The sequence below is a fragment of the Tasmannia lanceolata genome, unplaced genomic scaffold (genome assembly GCF_043159265.1).
Source record: "Tasmannia lanceolata isolate RefF3 unplaced genomic scaffold, GAP_Taslan_0.1 ptg000018l, whole genome shotgun sequence".
Taxonomy (NCBI): domain Eukaryota; kingdom Viridiplantae; phylum Streptophyta; class Magnoliopsida; order Canellales; family Winteraceae; genus Tasmannia; species Tasmannia lanceolata.
In genome coordinates, this window is record NW_027518695.1 from 8,527,683 (window position 1) to 8,554,321 (window position 26,639).

The 26,639-nt window shown below is 40.1% G+C and overlaps 2 protein-coding genes and 1 pseudogene across 3 annotated transcripts; 2 read left to right on the forward strand and 1 right to left on the reverse strand.

The window, feature by feature from the left end:
• Positions 1-356: 356 nt before the first annotated feature.
• On the reverse strand, positions 357-13,644 carry EPC1 (Nucleotide-diphospho-sugar transferases superfamily protein). 2 transcript variants are annotated; one of them, XM_077360948.1, is made up of 5 exons: positions 13,041-13,644; positions 6,292-6,688; positions 4,369-4,532; positions 4,174-4,253; positions 357-875 (listed from the first exon to the last, which is right to left on the reverse strand). In XM_077360948.1, the coding sequence occupies exons 1-5, from the start codon at positions 13,235-13,237 to the stop codon at positions 715-717; spliced, it is 999 nt and encodes a 332-aa protein (XP_077217063.1). In that variant the 5' UTR covers positions 13,238-13,644; the 3' UTR covers positions 357-714. The 2 variants fall into 2 exon arrangements, with proteins under 2 accessions (XP_077217063.1, XP_077217064.1); XM_077360949.1 differs by having other exon boundaries at positions 4,174-4,244; positions 13,041-13,641.
• Positions 4,831-5,895, forward strand: LOC143849374 (heavy metal-associated isoprenylated plant protein 39 pseudogene; annotated as a pseudogene).
• Positions 13,645-22,323: 8,679 nt separating the features above from the next.
• LOC143850799 (putative aquaporin PIP1-4) lies at positions 22,324-26,171 on the forward strand. Its single transcript, XM_077360053.1, has 4 exons — positions 22,324-22,740; positions 24,010-24,305; positions 25,278-25,418; positions 25,672-26,171. Exons 1-4 carry the CDS (start codon positions 22,410-22,412, stop codon positions 25,765-25,767), a joined length of 864 nt encoding a protein of 287 aa, XP_077216168.1. The 5' UTR covers positions 22,324-22,409; the 3' UTR covers positions 25,768-26,171.
• The last annotated feature ends 468 nt before the right edge of the window (positions 26,172-26,639 follow it).

Here is a 26,639-nt window from a genome sequence, read left to right on the forward strand (position 1 = left end):
CCCCCCGGTACATACTATACAAGCAGGGTAGCCAGTCCAAGAGATTTATTAAAGATAAAATTAGGAAGATGATATTTTCACCCCCCCCCCCCCCCCCCCCCCCCCAATAACCTGATTTGAAGTGAAAAGTGGGCAACTTTATGTCAAATCACCCTAAAATTATCCCAATAAAATTATCAAAGTAGAGAAGCCAAATCTCTGAAACAGCTTATCCAAGGATTTCTCCGACAGGTGAGGGGGAAAAGGATAGATGCGCCATTTGGTTATACGAAAAAGTCTCCTGGTTTTGGGTGTCCCTCAGTTGTTTTTGTTCTTGCAAGTAATTGTTTGTAAGCATCATCACTAACCCAAAAGAAAAGAAGAAAAACCTGGATTGTATACATAGGAAAATGTAACAAATTAAAAGACTATTGCCTGTTTAATGGGACTACTGTTCATTTTCTTTCCCTAACTATTCCGGGGTCATAAGTAATAAATTTCTTGATGCTGAATAAAAAGAAAATTACAACGGAGATTGGGGAGTTATGCCCAATATCTCTTTCCAACCAAGATATGTGGAGTAACACATGGTAAGGTGAACTGCTACAACAGCAAATCACATGAATTTTGTGAAGCATTGAAGAAATTGATATGATACAAATGGATAAATAAAAATGGCTGACTGAATTCATGGGGGATAAAAAACCCAATGAACCAATACAGATATCTCTAAGATTACCAAAACCAAATGTAGCGGCTGTCCACGGCCTTGACTGAAGTCGATACCAAAGGCATATGACCATACTCTGCGGCAAACTTATTCAGGCATTGGGATCTCCGCTCGCTGTGACCACCCAAGCTACTGATCCCGGTCGAACCAATCTCAAATATCCTACCTGCAATTTAAACCAATAATGACAGATTAAGGCCACTTCAAGAAAGTCATTCTCTTAATATTCAGATCCTAGATTTTGGACAGGAAACTGAAGGATTCCAGAAATTACTTTTCCAAGTTATCCGTAAGTGAGATCTTATATTTCTTGTTTTTTTAATGTCATTTATACTCTACATATCTCCAATATATTCACCCCTTCTAGTGTAAACTGTATAGGTATGTCAGTATATTGGGGTTTCCAGAGATCTGTATCTAAAACATGCAGAGTTGTCCATGTCTATGTTACACACGTTGTTTATGAAATCAAACCAGAAAAGCCAAGGTGAAGGAGAAAGGATGAATGGACTGGTAAAACTTTAGCTTACAGTAGAGAGTTACTACCTATGGCAAGACAAGAATCTTCCACTTAGGATGCTGCCCCAGCTTCATAATCCAGCAATAGATGGTATAAAATAAGCTAATTGATGATCCCCTTTATGCATAATGAGATTCAAGAGTGGGAGTTGCATCCAAAGTGAAAAATCACGCAACTATATATCTTATTTTTTAATGGCATCATGCAACTATATCTAAGATGTTTTGAGTCTTAAAAAGCTTATTTTCTATGCATTATTGCTAAATCAACTCCTACAACCAGTTCTGGTAACCAAGGTCTTGACGTTTAGCATTCCTATCGTTTATTTTCTTTATTTTGGTTGGAGGACTGACACCATATGCACAATGTTGCAACACAAGCCTCAACCTCATCTACTCCAAGTCACCTACCTGGCTGGATTTTCAGTGATGTTAAATAAGTTACCTGGCCTCCCATACAAGATAATGTACAATCATGTTAACTAATTCTAACCGACAAGTGACATCAAAGAATGCCCTAATATTATCTCCTGCAGCTTGGTAGACACTAGATACCCTCTTGTCCAAGTTGTCAATCTGTACAGCACAAAAGGCAAATATAAGCCAACGTCTTACGTGGTCAACATATAACTCAGACGGAACAACTCACTTCTGGCCTGAGAAGCAGTGATTTCTTTTAAAGCTTACCGAGTTAATTAAAAACTCCACATAGTTCTTTTCTTTTTAATCCAACATCTTTAAGGTCTCCTCCTCTCTCCTCCACACCTCCTTTCTTTTTCACCATTAAAAAAAAGGTCTTTTCTTTTTCCCCAACATCTTTAAGGCCTCCTCTCTCTCCTCTACATCCCCTTTCTTTTTCTTCTGAATTGTTCAAGTCAGTCAAGTCAATGAAAGATAGCTGACTCAACATGCCCAGGCCTTCATGGGCAGTTCCAATTCAAGATGAAGTTCTTGCAAAATGACGTATTTTTATGCACGGCTGCATTGCCAAGTGTTGCTCACAACTTTATATTGGCTTCAAACAGATCTCACGGGCCTACAACTACAATCATGATCATCGTGACGCCATGGGATCTCCATATTGTCAGAGATCAAGTCCCTCCAACTTCTCAACACAACAGCATTGCCAAAGATTTAGCTTCCACTCTAATCTTGGCTATTGGATCCTGCAGATTTCTCAGGTGCTGATATGATATTGCTAGGGTGGGTTTCTCTGGCATTGAGGAACTTCCTAGTTGCAAGTGGCATCAGCCATCCATTTTGTTTCCAGAACCATTGACCAGCCCCAAGCAACAGTTTATATTCTTATTAGAACTATCTTTCGTACTATGGCTTTCTCAGCCACCTTTCCATCACGCTGCCTGTTGAAATCTAATCCGCCCTTAAACCAACTCAAACTTGTTACCTCTACTTCATCACTATTCACAAGGTTCAGGAAGTCCCCACAAACCTTTGCCCCGGTATATACTGCCATATCTGTTAACCCTGGTAAAACTGAGAAACCTAATGCTCCGTATATTTTCCTAATAATGGACGCCTATCCCAAATAAAATTAGTGTAGTAACAAGTTTCTAACGGCTTCTACCAAGCAAATTCAAGTATACATGTTCCTGAGAGTAAACCCTGTAGCTGCACTGTAGAACCCAGATCCATCAACTTATGAGCATTCCCCAACAATTCACATGGGGTTGAAGGGAAGTAAGAAAGTTTCTCATGGGGTTGAAGGGAACAGGACCTCAGAGCTTAAAAACCACGGTGATTTGGTTTGTGATTTTCTGAGAGCAGCTATCGTTGGGAGGTCAGGGAGCAAAGTCATCTAGAACAAAAACATTCATGTCAAGAAACAAAAGGAATGGCTGCCTTAGACACTCAATGCGGTGAGTTGGATGTGTCTCACTTCGCTCGGCCACATGGAAGTCATGTTCCAATCCCTTGGTGTCAAGGTTTCTTAGCATTCTACATGATTTATTCCATGAGCAACATCTATTCTTTTGTTGATCCACTTTTGATATCCCGTTCTATCTAACAGATCCCGCTCTAATTGTTGCTGCCGTGGGATCACCATATCTTTCTACAATCATATCAAATGACGAAGAAAATGAGTTTCATCACAAATAAGGTGCAACTTATGTATCTTAGACATGTTTCTTGTGCCAGTGCCAAGTAAGGTCACTTTGGAAAACCCAATGGGTTGCTGTCTTGACAGTTGTACAATAATAATGATATACAAGAAAGCACAAGAGATTAAAACGTATGGAACAGTTCTTTGTCCTTGGGTGAAGGATTCTCATCCTTTACAATGTCCACTCAGATAAGGTGAGAGGGTACGACGACTGTGACCATTCATCCTGTGGGCCACAATGAGATGTCCCACATGTGTGGTACCATGCCAAATGGACAATCAAAATCCCTCAATCAAAAGATGTGTTTTTGTAGGATTTTTCAAAAGAAATTCTGCACATTGATAATTGCAAGCTTTAATCAAGCGGACAACATCTCTGTTCAGTGTGGGCCCATGCACATTAGATGGGGTTGTGGTGGTTTATACAATGAATGGTCCTTATCACCACACCCACATGCCACCTCTCCAGTGGAACTGACAAAAGATAAAAAATCTCATTTTTCTGAAAGGATATTAGCATATCTCAAATGTGTATGGATCATTAGAAACACATTAAAATTTAAAAATAACAACAGATTAGAATATGATACCCAAAACCCAAAAACAAAAAAATAAAAGACACATCAAAGTTTGTGTTTCATTAAAAGTGTGTCAACATGTACAGACAAGCATGACATGACAATATTGCAAAAAATGGAGTGTCCTTGTTACATTAGAAGCCAAAAAAGAAAACCATAGACGAGATTAGCAACTACGTTGACAATTTATCGTGACTACTATGGAGTCGCAAAATAGAAGCAGGGCAGAATTTTAAGTTATTTACCTTTCACCCATATAGGAGGAGCACCAGTTGTATTTGCAACAAGGAAAGACATTGCAATGTCTTCACAGTTCCTGAGGCATCTATTCCAAGTTTAGTGAAAAGAATGTTGAATGTAGAAACAATCACTGAGACGTAGAAAGAAGAGTGTCAATGATTACATAAATGAATGAAAAATCAAGGACATGGTAGTTAAACCTGTTCCTGGTTACATAATCTCGGATAGATGCAGGCATCTGGTTCGTGTATAAATCAAGATACTTTTTGTGGAAAAATGCTGCCTTTGAAAGCACCATACTGTATTTACCCATCCACCAAACAGACCACCACCCTCCATAATTGTAATATTCCATACTACTTTTCTGCAAGAAGAAACTCCACAATGGAAACATAATTAAAGAGGCTAAATTAACATAAGAAAATCCAAAATAATTTCATATAAAGAGAGAAGAAATATGTTGATAGACTGCAGTGGATAAAATGATGCAGAAAATTCTCGGAGACATTATTTTTCACCCAAATATCCAATTGCAATTATTCATACCTTGTTTTGAAGATCTGATCTTTATGATAATCATTTCTGTTGATTTGAAGACTTTTTTTGTCTCAGGCTCAGAAGTAGCACAAAGTTCAGTGACAAAAAAGTATGCCGACTTTTAAATGGCGACATCAGTAGAAGGGCTCATGATGGTTGGATTGGTCCAAAATAGTAGGTTCCTGGTTATGGCCATTTTCTGTGACTTTTGATAGGTTCAGATTGAGGAAAATAGTTTTCTTCTTTAGCAAGTTATCCGATTTATGTTGAATGAGGAAAGTAATTTTCTTCTTTAAATAATGTTCAATAAATTTATAGAACAACTTGGGATTCAACCGACTTGAGTCAGTTTGGTGAGGTTGCAAGTAGCAAGTTGAGACCCTATTTGTAAATAAGTACCTTGCAGGTTTTTTATAAACTAAGTCAAGCTCAAAAAGTCTTGAGTTTTTAGCATTACCTTGAAATTATTAAAAAACACCATCTAGCAAAAGCATTAAAATCAATCTGGTAAACAGAACAAAAAAATTAGAAGAAGATGGGATCCATGATTTCCTGCTAGTTAACATCAGTTGTGACAACTGATACTGGAGTATATAACCACAAATACTAAGAACTTTAGGGACTTGTTTTCCATTCGTTTAAATCCTAAACAATCAATCTTTTCTTCTTCTAATTTTTCTTCTCATTCAACTTCATTGTTCATATTTCAACTCCGCCTTTTTTTGTTTTGATTGTTGATTTATTGCTTTTGCTTCATCTGGTTTGGAGAGCGGAGAATCGAAAGAAATGAAGGTGGTCTTGAAACTAGATTGGCATGATGACGAAGCCAAATAGATGGTGATGAGGACCGTCTCTAGTATCTCAGGGATTGAGTCCATCTCCATCGACATGAAAGTTAAAAAAATTGACAGTGATTCGAGGCATTGATCCTGTCGATGGGGTGACAAATTGTGGAAAGTCTGGCATACAGATACAGTCTCGGTCGGGCGGGCAAAAGAGCCTCAGAAGAAAGAAGAACCCAAGAAAGAAGAGAAGAAGGATGAATACAAGAAGGAAGATGAGAATAAGAAAGATCCAAACGAGCAGATAGCCAATGTGGGCAAGGCCTATAAGGCTTATAATCCCCATATGACTCACATTACTATGTCCAAAGTGTAGAAAAGAACCCAAATGCTTGTGTTATATCCTAAGGTTTGAAGAAGAAGAAGAAGAAGAAGAAGAAAATATGGCTATTCTGTCATGGTTTTTGAGTTCTCTGTAATGTCAAAACCGATCCCGAGGCGCTCCAAGAACAGAGAAGCTCCTATGAAGAGTCGTTGCTGGATTACTATTCATGTTTCTGTTCAAGGAAATGTATAGAGATAATAAATCTCTTGACTTAATTGAGTCTATGTATGAAGAGAAGTTGAAATTGAAATTTGCAGGAAAACTCCAGTGAAAAAATACTAAGAACTTTACATTTTCTGAAACACAAACCATGACAAATAAATAAATAAAAATCCACATAGCAGTAAGAACTGTGCAGAGAAAGTCCTAAGAGACGCAAAATAAAGTGGCAGAAACAAAATAAAAATGGTTAGGCTTACCATTTTATCCACCCAATGCATGCGTGGTACAAATCCCACCATGGTAGCAGGGGCACTTTGCCAGACATTGAAAGCAAACTCTACTGAAGCGCAAGGAAATACAACATCGTCGTCAATTGAAAAGAGAGCATCCGTCTTCAAATCCTTAATTTCCTTGAATCTGTTGTTCAAGCTATCTTCATGATTCACATCAAATCTCAGTTCAATAACTTTATCACCTTTAGAGTTCGACCGTACAACATTCCTTAAGAACTCATGAAGAGAATCTGAGGGTGGATTAGGCTCACTCCACACTATATGTATTGAATCAACACCGGTGCAGGTTGTGTAGTGAACAATAGATTGCTTCAGAAGATCATACCTCTTCCATGTGTTAATCAGGATAGTGTATCCTTTCCTGTATAGATGGATGAAAGCGAGTAATTAAGCATGTGGCCCACCAAAAATCACTAAAAAACTTCTAAACCACAATCTAATTCATGAAAACAAATGTACTTTCATCTTTTAAACCCAAACATTCTCATAAATGCACTCTTAAAAACCTGCTAGTTTAGATGGAAGAGCCGTAAATGACTTAGCATGAAGTTTTCATTAGTCCCGGAAATATTAGTAGTCCAAATCCCATTGTACAGGAAAACTCGAAGAGATACTGTTGCAGATAATGAATGGCCAAAACATGCACAATTTGATTTCTATTAAAAACATCGGGTTCAATAACAACTTAACAAGACATTACGAATACGATACTCGGATACCTGTGTAGGCCCAACATACCGTGTTTGACACAACACGATAACGATACTCATACTGAGATACTAGGATACTTCACGGATAGTTTAGTTGGCTGGGATAACTATGATGATTGAAACTTCTCTATTCGAATTAACTATAATGCTTTTTGCATGTTAGTGTCACATATTTGCTATGATTTGTGGACACGGACACGACTGTCGCGTGTCGACACGGACACGGAGTGTCGGACACGGCAAACTCCAAAAGTTTAGAAACAGGGACATGACTAAAATAGAAAGTAAATATAATCATGATTTGTGGACACATGTGTCCTGAGTTTCGACACGGATACGAGGTATGTGACATGGAAACCCCTAAAAATCTAGAAATAGTGGCATGATCATACACATTAGTGGCGCGATCATACACGCACATACACACAAAGTTACAGACACTTCTAGCAGTACACTTAAAAGTGTCTAAAGGAGTGTTGACACGGGTGGACACGGGTGTCGTGTCGAACACGACACGACATGTGTGTCAGCAACAAATTCGAAGTGTCAGCCAAATCATAGCATATTTGCAATTATAATTTTGAACGTGTGAATCTTATTAATGTTTGTTTTAAATTTACTATTAGTTCCATCTTCTAAGTTAAATCTAGTTAAGTTTTATTGTACTTTATAATTTTGAACATGTGAGTCTAATAAATGTTTGTTTTAAATTTACTATTAGTTCCATCTTCTAAGTTAAACCCTATGATTTGTGGACACAGACACGGCAAACCCCCAAACTTTAGAAAACGGGACACGGCTAACATAGAAAGTATATGTAATCATGATTTGTAGATATGGATTCGTGTGTCCAGTTTCGACATGGATATGAGTTATCTAAATGAGGTAAACACAATATTCAATAAAAAACAGAATGTCACACTTGACACGGTACAAAAACATGTCCACACACCCACATGGCCACATTCTCATTGCCATGCTCTTTTTCTTGCTCAATGAGATTTTCTATCATGGAGGACACTCAAAGGACAAATGCCCAAGCCCAATTCCTCTACAATTGTAAAACTTAGTATTATTATAATTGCTCTCGAGTATATTAGAACCTTCTTGCACGAAGAAACTCCCCCTACTTAAGGGTTTCATTCGGAAAATATAGGGTCTGAAGTCGTGGTTGAGCAACGCCATCATGAATTACCATTCAAAAAATAATAATAATAAATAATAAAAAAGTGGTGGTTGAGCAATCACTTTGTGCTTCAAAAGGTACTAAAAACCTTTTCTCGTTATAGGTGGCTGGTTTGATGTGCCGTCTGCTCATCAGTTCGAGTTCATCAACTTTAACAGGTAATTGATGGCATTCTTCAACATTCCAAATTCGTTGGACCACAAGCTCATCTTGAATTTGACTTTGAAGTCCACCAACATAATGGGCAACAAGGCGTTGTCCTGTTTCAACTAGATGAATATTTGTCACTCGCAAGAAAATTTCATCTGTATACTCTTCCAGGCTCTTCTGTCATTGTCGCTTAAGTTTAGCCTTGACAAAATTGACCTTCCGATCTTTTGTCATATCACGCCATCAGAGAAATTTTCCATATTCATGAACCGATCTAGGAAAGTTTCTCGATGAAGCTTTCTACTGGAAATAAACCGCATCAAGCTTAAATCCACTTTCTTCTCCATCTAATTAGAATTGATTTTCCAATCTACCATGTTGTACCAAGAAATCATCTCCAATAGCATGCAGGTTAAATTCAAGTTCTCCGTCGAAGGCATCACCTTCTGCTCCAATACAACGAGTTTGGATTCCCCAAATCCCCCATGCTAACTTTCACCATATTGAACCCCTTTTCCAACTCCCGATTATGTTGGAGCTTGGGTTCCACCTTGGACACTTCTAGTTGAATGCTAGAATTCTTTAAAGGATTTTTGGAGTCCATTGGTATAGCCCTAACCAATCCTTGTCGCAGGAGTTGAATCTCGCACATAACTCGATCCGTATATGTCGTTGACGAATCTACTTCCATTGTCAGAACGACATTATATTATTAATAGAATCAAAACACTAATTGATATTCAATTGGTCTCCATCAAAATGTTACGACCACAATTTATTTCAGCCATGTTACCAAATACAAGTCTTAAAATTGACCTTGTTGTGGTGCTTGATTATGGTGCCACTGAAATTTAATACTATTCACTAGTTTCAACTTATGAAAACACAAATTAAACCAAGCACATGCCAAAATAGAAGACAATGAGAGCATCGTGTTGTCTTAAAGAGAAAATGGCATGAAATTTCAATTTTCTTCATGATTTACAAAACCAGTCCAAAGACACCTACATATACGATACACTTAACCTTTTATGAATAAAACCCTTTCTAAGTGGGGACTTTTAAGTTTTAACACTTTCTAACTTTAAAACAGACCCAAAAGACATACCTTAACTTAGATTCTAATTACACTTAAAAAATAGAAACTTCAAACCTAAAATCAGTCCCTAAATAAGCCAATTTGAGACTTTCTAAACCCACAAAATCTATCCAAAAATTTAAACAAAAATCAGAAATAATTTCATTCATGCATCAATCAGCAAGGGGATGTATTGATATCATCATAACAGCAATATGGGTCAGTTTTGACCCTTCTTCGTTCTTGCCTAAGATTTCCTGTCCTTGGGCAGTAGTACGTTTGGACTGCATCAAAAAATGAATTGTTTATTTTGAACAACAAGAATGTGATATGTGCATACTATTATGTTTTTTTTTGAATGGTTGCAGATTTCATTAAACAACAGAGGGGCCGACTAAGGCGGTCAACCCAAAACAGGGAAAATAAAAACTGAAATGTGCATACTATTATGTTGTTTGTGGGGAAGTTGTAATTTAGTTATTATGCAACTGTGGGAATGTGTTTTAGGGTTATGGGTGTTAGTTACTGCTTATGTGTCATGTAAGTTGTTTAATAGGGTAGTGATGTGGCAATCCTTTGGGCTTGTAATTAAGAAGTTATATCTAAATGAAAATGGAGAGAATTTTACACCCAAACAGAAACTTATGTTTAAGGAGAGTCATGGTTCCTCTCGAAATGAACCATTATGAGGTCGGGTTGCCTCGAAATAACCCTTAATCTATCTTTTCTTTGATTATTTTTGTTACGGCCAATTAGGCACGTAAGAGAATGTGATGATATCATCATAACAATGTTGGGGGTAAAATCAGCATTCCCTTAGATGAGCGACACGTGGCACTCCCTATAATTGGAAACCGAACTTGCTTCCTAAAGGTAGAAAATCAGAAGGATTCACCATCTCCTATAAAATAGCAACGTCTCCAGGAAGGAAAGTGTCTCCAAGGGGAACTCCTTGTGAAGGGTGGCAACTTTCCTCTAAAGTCAGTGATGGGGTCCAAAATCTGCAACCAATCGGCTGTTGACACGTGGCCCTCACAGGGATCACTGCAAAGCCAACACCAGTCCCTGCTAGGTATGACGCCTGGACCAATCGGGGACTTCCACCTGTCCCTGCTAGGTATGACGCCTGGACCAATCGGGGACTTCCACCTGCCTCTCCTAGGTATGAGACCTGGTCCATACAGGGGCTACCACCTGTCCTGGACAGGTGGCTCAGAACCACTATAAATAACCTTCACTTGTGCTAAGGTGAGGGATCTGAGATAAAAAAACCCTAAGCTTTCTGCTCTGACATTGCTCTGCACTCCTGCTCATACTGACTTGAGTGTCGAAGCGCCCGTCCGGAGCACCACTCCAGGTTGGTCTTCTGACCCTTTGCATCCTTGTCTGTGCTTGTGCAGCGCAGGACTCCACTAGCCCTTCAGCTGTGGCTTGTCAGATCAGCCCTTCCGGCCCTACCATAACCTGTTACCAATTTTAGGCCGACCAGAAAATGAGCTCATCACAGGCCGACCAGAAAATGAGGTCATCTCAGGCCGACCAGAAAATCTGGTCATCTGAAGAAGACAAAAGACCTACCCGGCCTGGCCGTCCAGCGCCTTAGCCGGATAGGATATGACGCAATCGCTAGACGCCAAAAGACCTGCCCGGCCGAGCCGCCCAGAAGGCTTAGCCGGACAGAAAATGAGGCCATCACAGGCCGACCAGAAAATGAGATCATTCCAGGCCGACCAGAAAATGAGCTCATCTCAGGCCGACCAGAAAATGAGCTCATCACAGGCCGACCAGAAAATGAGGTCATCTCAGGCCGACCAGAAAATGAGCTCATCTCAGGCCGACCAGAAAATGAGGTCATCACAGGCCGACCAGAAAATGAGGTCATCTCAGGCCGACCAGAAAATCTGGTCATCTGAAGAAGACAAAAGTCTGCCCTGCTGAGTCGCCCAGAAAGCTTAGCCGGACAGGATATGACGCGTTCGCTAGAAGACAAAATTCTGCCCTGCCGAGCCGCCCAGAAGGCTTAGCCGGACAGGATATGACGCGTTCGCTAGAAGACAAAATTCTGCCCGGCCGAGCCGCCCAGAAGGCTAAGCCGGACAGGATATGACGCGTTCGCTAGAAGACAAAAGTCTGCCCGGCTGAGCCACCCAGAAGGCTTAGCCGGACAGGATATGACGCGTTCGCTAGAAGACAAAAGTCTGCCCGGCCGAGCCGCCCAGAAGGCTTGGACGGACAGACCTCCAGTGCAAATTCTGCCCGGCCGAGCCGCCCAGAAGGCCTAGACGGACAGACCTCCAGCGCAATTTCTGCCCTTCCAGGCCGCCCAGAAGGGCTTGGATTTATGGCAGTAAGCTTTCTTGCTTCTCCAAGCCGTCATAAATGGCTCGGAGAACCAGGGGGCAACTGATGGGGTCCAAAATCTGCAACCAATCGGCTGTTGACACGTGGCCCTCACAGGGATCACTGCAAAGCCAACACCAGTCCCTGCTAGGTATGACGCCTGGACCAATCGGGGACTTCCACCTGTCCCTGCTAGGTATGACGCCTGGACCAATCGGGGACTTCCACCTGCCCCTCCTAGGTATGAGACCTGGTCCATACAGGGGCTACCACCTGTCCTGGACAGGTGGCTCAGAACCACTATAAATAGCCTTCACTTGTACCAAGGTGAGGGATCTGAGATAAAAAACCCTAAGCTTTCTGCTCTGACATTGCTCTGCACTTCTGCTCATACTGACTTGAGTGTCGAAGCGCCCGTCCGGAGCACCACTCCGGGTTGGTCTTCTGACCCTTTGCATCCTTGTCTGTGCTTGTGCAGCGCAGGACTCCACTAGCCCTTCAGCTGTGGCTTGTCAGATCAGCCCTTCCGGCCCTACCATAACCTGTTACCAATTTTAGACCTAACAGTCAGTATTCAAAGATAGAAACCAACTCTCTTGAGGAAACTTGGTAATTATCTCCCAATGAAATCGGCCAACAAAGACAGACTCCTCTATTGAGAAAAGTCACTATCTAGCAAGAGTTACCATTCTCCATTACCGTATTGCTTTGTTCTCCCTGTCATGCCGATATCTGACTTGAGCGTCAGAGTGGTCTCCCGGAGTCACAACTTTGGGACCCCTAATGGTTTCTCAGTGAGTGCGGGTTAATCACAGAGAAAGCTCTACCAGCCATTGATTGTAGAACTAGATTTTGGAATCATCAAACAGAAATAGATCGGCCACGTCCCCTCTTTAATTGTTTGCTTAAGATTTCCCCTCATTGGGTATCGAGGCGAATTGTTTACGTTGAATAACGTTAGATTCCAGGAGCTCAACCACAACAAAACAACTATGATTCTAACTTTTCTTATTCAGTTAATTTTCCTAATTTTGAGTACTACTAGAGAAAAATCACACACGGAAAAAGAATGTCCAAGCAAAAAAGGAATGAAATAACGAAAAATACTCATCGGATCCGACCTAGGGTTTGAATATCAAAATTCTTACCCCAATCACTATAATCACACTCTATTTTCCAAATAAAAATCATTTTCAATCCTACCAAATAGGTTTATCGAGAAGGGGGAATATATTCATGGCGTACGAACCTGGGAGGGGAAGAAGGAATGAGAGAGGGATAATGATGGTGCCATCCCATGAAAGAAGAGGCTCGGCCTGCGATGATAAAGAGCGTGAAGACGATGCAACAGGAGAGCAGCAGCTTGATCTTGATGGATCCGACGGCCGAGATCGAGATCTGGCGGAATCTCTGCAGAATCCTACGGCTATAAGTGCTCCCTCTCATCACAGAACCTTTAGAGGGCGGCCACTCCTTGCCACCGATCTGAACCCGTGTGGCATTTCTCAGTAGCGAGTCGATTCAAAGACCACGCTATTTCTCGAACATTCCATCGATTTACAGATATAGAGATTGGTACATTGAATGAGGTTTCGAAGAAAATGAGTCCGATTTTTCTTCTCTGGGTCGTGACTCGTGAGGAGGAGAAGGAAGAGGAGAACGGTGGAGAATTTGCTCAAAAACTGTGGCGCACGTGCGGAGGCGGGGCGAGCGTACGTAGACTAATGAGATTTAGCGTTCTCGAACCGACTAGTTTAATCAGAATCGGGATCGATAACGCTATCGTTCTCATGAGGTCCCCAGTTTGTTTTGCTAACTGACTTGGGCTTTGAGAGAGAGATTTATCTGACCAGTGCCCCCACACGATACGCCCGTGCGAGCTGAGCTACGCCTACTTTTCGATTTTCTAAATGAGGAGGAATGCGTCACGATGCCGCGACGTCATTGTAAATTTGTAATACAAAAGTGAGGGCTGCAACTCGGTTGAAGAACCCGACCCTAACCGAGAAATATCCTCGGCCGGGTCTTTTTTCGGAAAACCCACGATTCCCAAACCCGGCTCTACCCATGATAAATCTTGGGTCAGGTCAGGTCGGATTTTTTCACTTTGATGCAATTTTTGAAGGAAAACTCTTGTTTGGCAAGGCAACTCAACTCATAGAGGCAAAAAACTCAAGCATGGCAAACTCTTCAGTGCATTAACAATAACTAGTCCAGAGAGAATAACTTGATGCATCACCAAATGAAAATGATTATACTCATGTGAGATAAACAACAAACTATTTAGTAAATTAACTAATAACTTATCCCCTAATAGATGTGCATGTCAACTGAGATCATAGCCTTCGAGTTATTTATATTATATTGATTTTTAATGAATGGAAATAAAACAATTGTACTAATTGGATTTATTATAATAAAACCATTGAATGAAAATATTTTACGTCTTCATCAGATCGGCTAGGTGATAGCAGATCTCCTTGGTTCTCTCTTCTTGAAAGTTGAAACCCTAGAGCTGAAAGGGGGAAACGAACAAAAGATGGAAAGAGAGGCCTGTGCGATGCGTGCGTATGTGGGTTTTAAATTTTAAATCGTAAGTTTTAACTTTTAAGTAACAAAGTTTTAGGAAAAAAATGCACACTAACTTAAGTAACTCGGGTCGGGTCGTGGCCCTTCAAAACCGGCTCGACCCGAGATTCATCCGGGTTTTTGGATCCTAAACCCGACCCGACCCAACCCAAAACCCGAGAAACATAAACCCAACTCAGGCTATTTTCGGATCAGGTCGATGCTGGTCAGGTAAAACCCGGCTCGAGTTGCAGCCCTAACAAAAATCGCACAATTGAGATGATGCGCAATGTTCCCCACCCCCACCCCACTTTCTTTACAGCACAATGGGCCCTACCTTTGATTGATCCGAACCGTTCAGTTGATAACCCTGGCATTGGATTTCCCATGCCCCAAAAGTCACATTGATCACACGATTATAACATCCTGTAATTGTGTATTATTAGTCATTAGGGGTGACTTTTTTTGAATTTGGGGGCCGATTTTTGGGAATTCATTTCGGGCTTTTACTACAAAATCAGGTCCAGCTCGGGTTGACTCCAATTTATTTTTTAGCAAAAGTTCAGCCGGGCCCAACCCAAGTTGCCCCTGGGTTTTACTGTCCATGTTCAAGAACAAAAATTACATAATATTGAATGTTACGATTGAATTGTTGGTCTGATTTTGGCCCCTGGGTGATCCAAAGCAACGTTTATCAAGTGGATGGTTCAAAATTACATAATATTGAATGTTAGGATTGAATTGTTGGTCTGATTTTTGGCCCCTGGGTGATCCAAAGCAACGCTTATCAAGTGGATGGTTCAAATCAATCAAAGGTGGAATCCAGGATGCCATAACGGAGGCGTCACATTATATTACAACTAGTTGGAAACCCGTGCGTTGCACGGGGTTGACTAAAAAAGAAACCGAATCATAAGAAACTGTGGGAAACGTGTTTAAAAGTTACTGAGAAATGATATTTCCACTACCGTATTTTGATGATCTCACTCCTAACTTTTTTAAAATGTACGGTATGGGCTGCACTATAGGATGATCCAAACCGTCCATTAGATGGGCCACAACCTATATATATACTGAGAAGTCCTATTATAGGAAAGATCTCCATTCATGAAATAATACCTTTTCATAATTTTTCTATTAAACTCTTTTAATGGTAAGATCTCCAGCACTGAGAATTATTATAATGTATAGAAAAAACTAGAAGTCATTTACATATGAAGTATTACAGTGAAGGCGCATATATAAATCAACTCGACCATCCAGTCAATTCAAATAATGATGGTCACCTCGTAAAAGGTTAATAACACAAAATTTCCCATAAAAAATCTTTTTAAATAAAAATTTTGATAGAGAGAAAAAGAATGCGAGAGAGAGAGAGAGATAGATAAATTGGTCCACTCTAAATAGTGCATAACACAACAATTTCAATAGAATTACCAGCTAATAATCATCGTAAAACATCCACATGGAAAATAAATAGCATAATCAAATCAATTACCAAGCCATAAAAATAGTTACATAATCGAATCAATTACCAAGCCATTTGTTTCATGGGTACATGCATAGATCAACAGAGAGAACACAACTCCCTCCTGCCCTTTCTAGAGTAATTTCTCTCCTATCCATTACTCATCATAAATATGAAAGCAACATGCATGCCCTGCAATAGACCTCTATTTCAGTGAGTGAAGCGGTTTTTTTTATTGCTTACAGGAGAGGACCACATCTGCTTTCTCTATCCACTCATTCAAGCAGCCAGCCATGGAATTTCACCTTATAAAAGGAAAGGATATCAAGTTTGAGAAAGAATAGGAAACGATTTTGCTAATATTTAATCATTAAAGTAGGCAATAAATTATGTGGAGAAGTCTATGGAAAATTCCACCTTTTAGAATCCGTGTTTTTTTGTACACAGGAGAGAATCCGTTTCTCTCGCCGTATTAAGTAGGCGAGAAGTAGGTGAGAATGAGAAGCTTTGCCCAAGACTCTCCTAAATGTGCATTAATTGAGATTCTAGAAACCTTTGTAATATGCGGGATAGAGGGGACTGACACGTGGCACCACCACGGCTTAGAGGATTCCGCTTTACTTATATATATATATATATATATATATATATATATATATATATATATAGGATATGATGACAGTCACGCCCCTACTCTACTCTCTGTAAGTAGGGGAAGTGTGCAAATAGTTATTGTCAAAATCAATCCTAGCAATTATACTTAGGACCCATGCGGGGATACACTTGTACCAGACTTTCGTCTTTTTATGCCGTGTTTGTTTTATTTGAGTCCAATAATTGGTTTTGGAGTAATTGGTTGTTTTGCAGTAGTATACAATATAGAACACTCGATACAATGCATAATACAATTTACACATAAAGATCAGCACTAACACACCTGAGATGACCCTTTCTTCTTCAAATGTAATAGTTGGGTGCTTGGGGAAGGATCCTTCCACTAGCTGATGGTCTTCTTCTTCCTTCTTTGTGTTAGAGTGTGTGTGTTGGGGTTGTATGTGCCTCCGCTCCTACTCACGGTTGAAGAATATTCTCTTTACCAATTTTTACCAATTGAGTATGTGCCTCCGCTCCTACTCACGGTTGAAGAATATTCTCTTTACCAAATTTTACCAATTGAGTATGTGCCTCTGCTCCTGCTCACGGTTGAAGAATATTCTCTTTACCATTTGAGCTAGAGTATTCTCTTTACCAAATGAGCTTTGAATTTAGGGAAAAATATAGATACACCCTATGGCCAAATTCCACATCTAACCCCGTGGTATCGAAGGTACCAAAGACACCCCCTCAGCTTTCTGACATTTTAAAGTAGATCCCCTCCGTTGACGGTCTGTTAGTTTAACTTCACGGAATGACTAAAACTAACCATTATTAATATTTTGAGGATAGAAATACCCTCGTCACTGGTTTTAAGCCAATTGCAGAGGAATTAGGGTTACGCCATTTCCTGCTACCGTAGCCACCACAGGCCGCCGCCGCCGTCACCACCACGGACAATGAAACCCTACTCCATGGCTACATCAAACCCCACATTTCAAGAAAAAAAACACTGATAAAAACAAGGGTTTGAATCAAACCCTAATTTTCAATTTTCAGGTATGAAACCCTAATTTTTAGTTGGGGAGGACGAGGGCATTATAGTCATTTCCTCCTCTCCGTCCCCTCCGTCACATTAAAAAAACCCACGGATAGTCTAGGGGGTGTCTTTGGTAACTTCAAAACCATGGGGTTAGAAGTGGAATTTGGTCATAGTTGAGGGGGTGTATCTATATTTTTCCCTTGAATTTATTTCCGTGAAACGTCACCAATTTATTTTTGCTTAACTAGACCCATAAGGGTGCACGCTTATGAACCGTATCCTAAATAAGAGAAATTATATGGTGGACGGCATGGATGCACGTGCAACCCAAAAATACAGTGGGGCCCACATCGTTTGGGTGATCCAAACCATTCTTTCGTTGGGCCCTAATGTAGATAGGCTGTGTCCAAAAAGTCTTCTCCATAGGATGATCCTAACTCTGATCCGTGGAGGTTTATAAACGGTGCCGTCAATTTCAAACCTCCACAAATCGGAAGGATAGGATGATCACCCAAACAATATGGGCCCCACCGTATTTTTGGGCAGCACGTGCATGCATGCCGTCCACCGTATAATTTCTCTCGTAAATAATGTTAAGATGGTCTAAAGCTCCTCCATTGTACCCAAAAAAAGGGGAACCGAAGCTGACAAGAGGTCATTTTAGAAACTCTGTGACTAGTATATATCCCGAACAGCTTCCACTGCACCAAGCCCACACAGAGCATATAGTCAGTTGGCCACACATGGGTTTTGGACGATTGACCCTTTAACATTGGTGTCAACATGGTTGGGTGCACTTATTTATGCTCGAACCCACAATCGATTGCAAAGAAACATCCAAACTAGGGGGACCCATGAAGCCAGGCGTGCATTTCTCTTTGGAGTATACGTCCTTCTCCGCTTTTCCTCTTCACATTCGTCTCGCTAGAAAGGCTTTCGTGTAATAGAAATCAAAATACTGCTTTCACAATTCTCCATGCCTCAGTGGGATGAGCACTTCATGTGACAATTGCATCCTATAAAAAAGAAGTGGGCAGACCGGTCTGAGTTTTCTTCATTGCCTGTCCTTTTAACTTGAGATACTACTCATCTCTTCAAACTATAGTTTTAATACTCCTCTGCGTCATCGTGGAGTCCACCGAGTCGACTTCCTTGGGTCGGGCTCAACCTGAACCCAACGGGTTCAACCCGTTTTTTTGCCGGGTTGGGTTATGGGTCGGTTTGGGATTTTATTACCCAAATTACAAATCGGGTTGGATCGCCCAAATTGTAACCCGACTTTTTTTTTTGTTAACTTTAGCTTGTGCTACTTGGAAGCTAGCAAATGTTCATGTTGTTGTGCTTGAGGTGGTTAGTGCCATCAACCAATAAACTTATACAACTAATCTGGCCATAACTACAACAACTGTTGGTACCATTTTAATTCTGGATTCAGGAGTTTAATCAGAACCAGATCATAACTTTGAAGAGGGTCAAATAGTTGCCACACTGCCATAGCTAGGCTGTGATTTTTTCGAGTCAACCCGACCCGAATTGGAAATCGGGTCGGGTCGGGTCGGGTTGGGTTGAACCCTGCTGGGTTTGAAATCGGGTCGGGTTGGGTCGGGTTGGAAAAATGGGTTCCTCGGCTTGGGTCGCGTTGGCCTCAACCCGATCCAACCCGACCCGAGTTGCGCCCCTGTAGCCCCTCGACACATAAAGATATTATTTATCGATTGAGATCTCTCTTATCTCTCTTATGAGTACATTACTAGTTTGAAGTTTCTATATTATGTCCAGATGTACCTATATGTATTTTTTCAAAAAAGTACCACCCTCGGATCCCATGAGTGAATAGCAAGTTAGATCTACATTGTATCTCACCTGAATCACCCCATGCATCTATCCTCTTGAGGAGAAGTTTAGTTTAAAACTCCGGTTTGAATAAGAAGAGTACACTATTCTAAAGTGCCCGGATGATTAACATCTCCGGGTCAGGTGCTACTGATGAGCGCAGTGAACTATCCATTTGGCTCAAAGCCCTCACAACTCTGGCACAACGACACAATTATCAGGGCGTGCACTATGCAATGGGGCCCAGCTTATTCAAATATCCAAACCATTCATTTGGATTGCCCTGGCGTAAATAGCTCGAGCCGCAAACAACGTCTCCAAAGGATGATCCTATGTTCAGTAGAAGAGCATCACATTATAGAAATCCTACAGATTGAAAGGTCCCAATCATCCTTTGGACTGACTAATAAAGGCTAATAGGGAAGGGGCAATACTCAGGAGAGTGTGGTAGGCTTGACTATGTTTGGGGCCCTATGCCGACCTTAATAGTATAGCACAAGTGTTTTCTTATCGAACTAGCTAGTTAGCCTTTTCAGGGTGTCGGCAACTAGTAGAAAGAAAACATTTCTTTGCGGGTGATTAAGCATTATCAAGGCTTGTACTCTTCTCTCCTCTTCTTGGCCTTTAGTCCACTTGAAAAATGAAATCTCTGGTTAACTTAAGACTCGAACAACACTTCAAAGCTGATACGTTATTTGCTAGATTCCGACAAGCAAAATGCCACGAATATCAGATTTGAGGGTCTTCAATTGTTATGATGGGCTTTTGGGATGTTGAAAAAGGCCACAAGAAGGTCTTGGACTCTTGGGCCTTTCGCCCGTATGAAAAAACTGTCCACTCAAAAAATCTTCCTGCTTTCCGGTCCAAAGACCAGAAAATTCTTCTACACGTGTCAAAAGACTAGTGGTTAAATGTCTATTCGGGTGTGACCTCTACAAAAATAATTTATTTCCGTCCGAAGGCAATTCATGAGATAGAACACCCAGCTTTGGACGGCAAAGGTCGGTTGCCATGAACGGCTCAGATCTGTTGTAAGGCCAGAACCTGTATTTGGATGGTTAAGAATCGTCGGAAAGGACACACGTGAAGAAAATGATTAAAATAGACTCTCGTAATCACCACGTTCTGTCACTCAACAGTGAAATGTAAATATTCTTCCACTAAGGTTATTATCATTTTGTCCTATATTTCCATTTTCTCATTGTGGCTGATATCCCCACTACCTTATTTCGATAGTAGCACACAGCTTTTCAAGGCTGTAAGTAAAAGTGTAAGACAAAATGAGGAGTGAAATTATCAAAAGAGCGTAGTGCTGATATACGTTATCTATATAAAAACTCTAATTAATTTATATTTAATAAAAGTGCTTATCGCATATGTTATTTAACTAATTTTCTCATTTGGCGGCAGCATTATCTTCCCTCATCTTATACATACTTAATATACAATGTACTAATGTTAGCTGGGCTTATTATATTTTATAAGGTGTGTAGTAGACATGAATTATTTAATTATTTCCCATTACTTAGCATTAAGATGTCCTCAACACATCTTATATTAAAACAGATATGTTCTAACCCCGATGGCAATGAAGTTTAATTAGTGGCACAAGAACAAACAGAGTTTTTATGACTGACATCACCCATGTTTGCCTTTAAGTTTTGATATCAGCCTTTCATTACAAGTTGAAAGGCTGATTTTGGAGAATCTTCTGAGCTTAGATCACCCCATAATTGCATGAATAATACTTGATAATAATTTTGTAACCATGTCTTATTAACAATATTTTCTCACATATCATTACTCAGTAGCCTTTCACTAAAGTTGAGACTTATCAATTGTTTAAGGCAAATTTGTCTAATTGTGTAAACTCATGTAAGGTGCTTGTGTTTTGTTACTATGTTTATTATTAACAATATGAAGTGGGACAAACAAATCTGATTAAAATATAAGGAGACCTTTATAAACAAACAACAATATGATGTAATATAGACATGTTGTATTTACCTAAATTTCTTTAATTTGATCTTATCTTCATAGCCTTGCTGGCTGTACTTGAGTCAGTAATCATGCCTTGGATGAAAACAAATACAACTCAGAAAAGAAGGGAAGAGAAGAAGCTGTTCTCCACCGCCCCATGTTACTTTTATTCTTTGAATGGAATATGCAGGAAGATGGTCTTCAACATGGAGGACGACACCACTAAAAGGAACATAAGAAACAATGGTAGACTAATTTAGCAACAGATCGCCAAATTCTTACAATTGAATCAGAAGTAAGAACTTGCAAATAGCTACTTTTTTCGAGAATCACTTTATTTTCAGGGAAAATCAAACACGAGAGATAGAAATGAAGTCATTTTCAAGAAAGGACAAACAAAATGAGGTCTAAGCCCAGAAACTATATCTTCCACACCTTCTGTTTGTCTTCACATAAAAATGAATAATGTTTTAGGGTACCAATATTTGCACTACAATGTTTTGATAATGAGAGTAACCCACTTCGTCTTTCCCTTTTTAATTGCCTACTGAGAGGTTTGTGGGAATTGTAATGGGCTTTAAAAGCTGGTTAAACAATTAAAGACAGTGTGAGTTTGTCTCGTTATAAAAAATTGTTGTGGGTATATATCAGTAGCCAATTTTCATCTCCCTAAATAATTTCCCTTCCTTCATTGTACCACTTTTCAAACCCTTATTATAATAAGGATCTAATGCATCGCCAACCATTGGCGAAATTGATGAACCGTTCAGATCATATTGACGGCACACATCGCGTCAATCAGAGTTCCCGGTTCACCACAATTCTAACCGGTCCGATATTCACCCAAGATTCCCAATCTACGGCAAGCTCAATAGATATCTGAAAATAAATTAAAGTACAGATCTTTGTGAAACCTGAATGGCCGGTCGCACCGTCGCACTAGCAGACAAATTATCTAAAAACTAAAACTAAATTTAATAAACCCCCGGGGCCCACCTCATTCCCCCCTTGTTACGCTATAAATCCACCTCACCTTCTTCCCATCCTCCCTCACAGAGCTTGATTAGTCTTATAGAGATAGAGAAGAAAGAAGAGAGAAAAACTGAAAAAAAACAAAACCCTGTGTTTTTAATATGGAGGGGAAAGAGGAGGATGTGAATCTTGGGGCGAATAAGTATCCGGAGAGGCAGCCAATCGGGACGGCGGCTCAGGGAGGAGACAAGGACTACAAGGAGCCGCCTCCGGCGCCATTTTTCGAGCCGGGGGAGCTGAGCTCATGGTCCTTCTACAGGGCCGGGATCGCCGAGTTTATGGCCACTTTCCTTTTCCTCTACATAACTATTTTGACTGTTATGGGGGTTAAGAGATCTGATAGCATGTGTTCCAGTGTCGGAATTCAAGGTATTGCTTGGGCTTTTGGGGGTATGATCTTTGCCCTTGTCTATTGCACTGCTGGTATCTCAGGTAATTCTCTCTCTCTCTCTCTCTCTCTCTCTGTGTGTGTGTGGTGTGTGTGTGTGTGGAACAAAACTTGACTGCAAAACGTTTTCAAGGAAATTTCTGTATATTACAACGTGATAGGGGTACTTTTGTCTTCCTAAAAATTGTTTTTTCTTTATGCAGCAAGTTCCTTTAAAACGTTTTGCAGCCTAAGTTTTGTTCAGTATCTCTTTGGAAATTTTTTATCTTTTTTCCTGGAATGATATGGACTTTGTACTCTTTTTTTTAAGCTTTTGTTAGGTTTGAGTAACTGTATATACATTTTTTAATTCTTTTATATTTGTAAATATTTCTTTTGGCTTCTGCTTTTTCCTTATCTTGATGACAATTTTCTTTTCTTATTACTTTCTTATATGACCAATGAATTTATTCTTCCTTTTAAAGATTTTTCTTAGGGTTCAGATAATAAATATGTTACTGTTTGTTGTTAGCTTCTTCTTTTCTGCCTTTTTCTCTAAATTGTTGCTATTATATGGAAAAACAAAGGAAGCCCATGACAGATTTTTATCTTTCTTGGGGTTCCTTGTCTTTTTATTTTACTTTTTTCTCTTCTTTTTGGCTGAATTTTCCCTTTCGATTTCTATTTTTCTTCTTTCTCCTGCACGCATCCGTAACAGTCTAATACATTAATACCCACTTCCACCACTAGAGGAGAAAATGAATAGGAAAAAAAACAGGGAAATGATATTTCCCCCCATCTGATGGATAAAATCCACCCCCATAACGTTTTTCTTTATCCTAAAGCAGTGAACCACTCTCACAGAACCAATATAAAATTATATAATTTTTTAGGCAACTGATATTTGAACTACCATGTTTTAATAATTGCACAAACTCAACTTGTCTTTTCTTTTTTAATTGACTTTTGAGAGCTCTTTGAGAACTATAAAAACCTTTGAGAGCTGTTTAAAGAATAAAAGACAAGATGAGTGATTGCAATTATCAAAACATGGTGATATCAAACATCAGTAGCCTTTTTTATTTTCGCAACAAATGTGCACTGTTCATATCTCTTTCCTCTGTATAAACTAAGATAAACTCTAGGGTTTCGGGATTTTTTGTCGTTTTATCTTTCATGCGGTGTCTCCCGTGAATTTATCTTCCTCTTTCCGGATTCCCGTCCGTGAACTTGTTTTTTGATATCTTCCTTTTTTTTTTAACTTTCATTTTTCCGCATCTTTATCAAAATTTTTTTATCATTACTTAACAAAATTGTGCATGGAAATGATACAGGTGGTCACATAAACCCAGCAGTGACGTTCGGTCTGCTTCTGGCTCGTAAGCTTTCGCTTACAAGAGCTATATTCTACATGATAATGCAGTGTTTGGGTGCAATCTGTGGAGCCGGGGTGGTTAAGGGCTTCCAGAAACATCCCTATGAGACTCTTGGCGGTGGTGCTAACGTTGTCAACCCTGGCTATACCAAAGGGGATGGTCTTGGTGCTGAGATTGTTGGCACCTTTGTTCTAGTCTATACTGTCTTCTCAGCCACAGATGCCAAGAGAAGTGCTAGAGACTCTCATGTCCCCGTAAGTAATCACATCTCCTTTATCAACTAAGCCATGTGAATGTGTTTTCATGGTCTTTAATTGTGGCCCAACATCTCTCACGTTGTATTTGTTAATTGTTTTCTAATATGAAGAGTATGGATTGGGCAAGGGAAGTTTTGGAGTATAGAGCTTTGAGAGGTCATGATCTGGGTTTAACTGGCCTTAGGTACTAAGTGGGGGCTTCCCTAGGTACTAAGTGGAGCTTGCCTGGATAGGGAACTAGGGGTGGTATCCACTCTGGTATGGACAGGTTTAAAGGGTCTACTCTAGCCTGATTCATCAGGTATGGGGCTTTTGACCTATTGTTTAGGTATCTAACATTAATTTAGCATCGAAGCATTCACCAATCACCACGTCCCTTGGTTTGAGTCACGGGAGGGACAACACAAGAAAGGGTTACCTAGTAAAAAGCCTGAGTGAAAGGCAAGGTGAAGTTCCCACAGTGTGGGCCAGCACCACCGAAAGGGTGACCTGTCGAAAGGGCTACCCGGAAAAAAGGCTAGAGCGAAAGCTGCTACATAGTGTGCCGCTGAGGACAATAGATGGGGACGGACCATAGTGGAATGTTAGGTCCTAAGTATGGGTATGCCTAAGCATGAGATTAAGTGGGACCCAGCCTGTTATGGGACAGGATTGAAGGGCCTGAGCTTTTTGGCATATCGGTTGGGTATGCCTAACATTTACCAACGAGGCTATCAAAAAACCTCTACACAGAGATTACAGTGGAAGACATTCTCTTGGTTTTTATCCGGTGGCCGTTAGAAATATTGGAAATATCTTGCACTTTGATTTGTCGTGGTCCATCGAAAGCTGGGTCTTCGTTTAAGACTAAGCAATTAAATGACATTTTTCCATGGGCCCTATTTCTTTGTTTGATTTCAGATTTGAAATGGAGTTCTTGGTTTTGATTGATTTTCTGAGAAAATTTGGCTGTTGTTGTTGAATGAACAGATCCTGGCTCCTCTTCCTATTGGTTTTGCTGTGTTTCTCGTTCATCTGGCAACCATTCCCATCACAGGAACTGGAATAAACCCAGCTAGAAGTTTGGGAGCTGCTATCATCTACAACAAAGATCATGCATGGGATGACCACGTAAGTTCCTCCTCATTCGTTCTTAATCAATGAAAAAAGTAGGCTGAAATATCAATACCTTAATGAAAAGCGAAATTATATAACTCAAGGATATTATGAACTAAGGATGTTATATATTTCCTTTTGGAAACCAGCTGGTTTATACTTCTAATCAATCCAACCTTCCACTAGAGTAGTTCCACATTCAGCACTTTAATGGCTTCTTAGTTTTATGAACTGAATTTTTTTTTGCATTCTTTCTCTCATTTTGCAGTGGATTTTCTGGGTGGGTCCCTTTATTGGAGCTGCACTTGCAGCTGTATATCACCAAATCGTGATCAGGGCCATTCCTTTCAAATCCAAGTCCTAATCAAAGACCTAGTTGCTCCTGTCCTTGGCCATGGATCTCTACGACTCTACTTTATGATAATGGAGTTTCTTTTTTTTTCCCCCTTTCCTAGTATATATGCATTTCATGTTTTCTCTAGTACAGCTTTTGTAAATGTAAGTGGACGTCTATTCCATTTCTCTACCTTTGCTTGGTCCTTGGTAACGTGTTCCAGTGGCCCAACTCCCCAACCCCCACCTACTCAAGTAATTTCTTGTGGATAAAAAGTCCATGGACTCCATCTTTTTCAACTGTCTGTGAGCTGGCAAGTGGCATGTCTTTGATTTTTACACGCAAGCTTGGAATATCAGGCCAGACATGTAATGAATGTGATGTACCCGCGATTCTCATCCATGTGAGTAAAGTAGTGAATAGATTGATGGGTCTCTCTCACTCACTCTCTCTCTCTCTCAAAAAAAAAGAAAGAAAGATTCCTCGATATAATGAAAAATATATTTCTAGGTAAAAAATAAGAGCGTGACAGAGTACATGTTGGACTTTGTTTTCTTAATAAATCAATCAAATCATTTATATGTTAGGTCTTGTTGTAGATGGGCTGTGTCACGTCTAGGCCTATCTCAATTGGTTGAGGCTTTCCAGGTTCAATCCAAGATTACCCAACGAAAATAAATAAATAGATGGGCCGTGTCACCTAGTCCATGTTTGGCATGCGTGTGTATAAACCCAAATGTCTCTAGACCAAGCAAATGTAGTAATAAAATTTTTCTATAAAAGGAAGTGGGAAACTGGGAATATAGACGAAAGCAAACGTCATACATACTTACCAAAATAAAGGAATCTTTAAGACCAAAATTTGAACGATATCTTTTAAGAGAAATCATATGGTGCCCAAA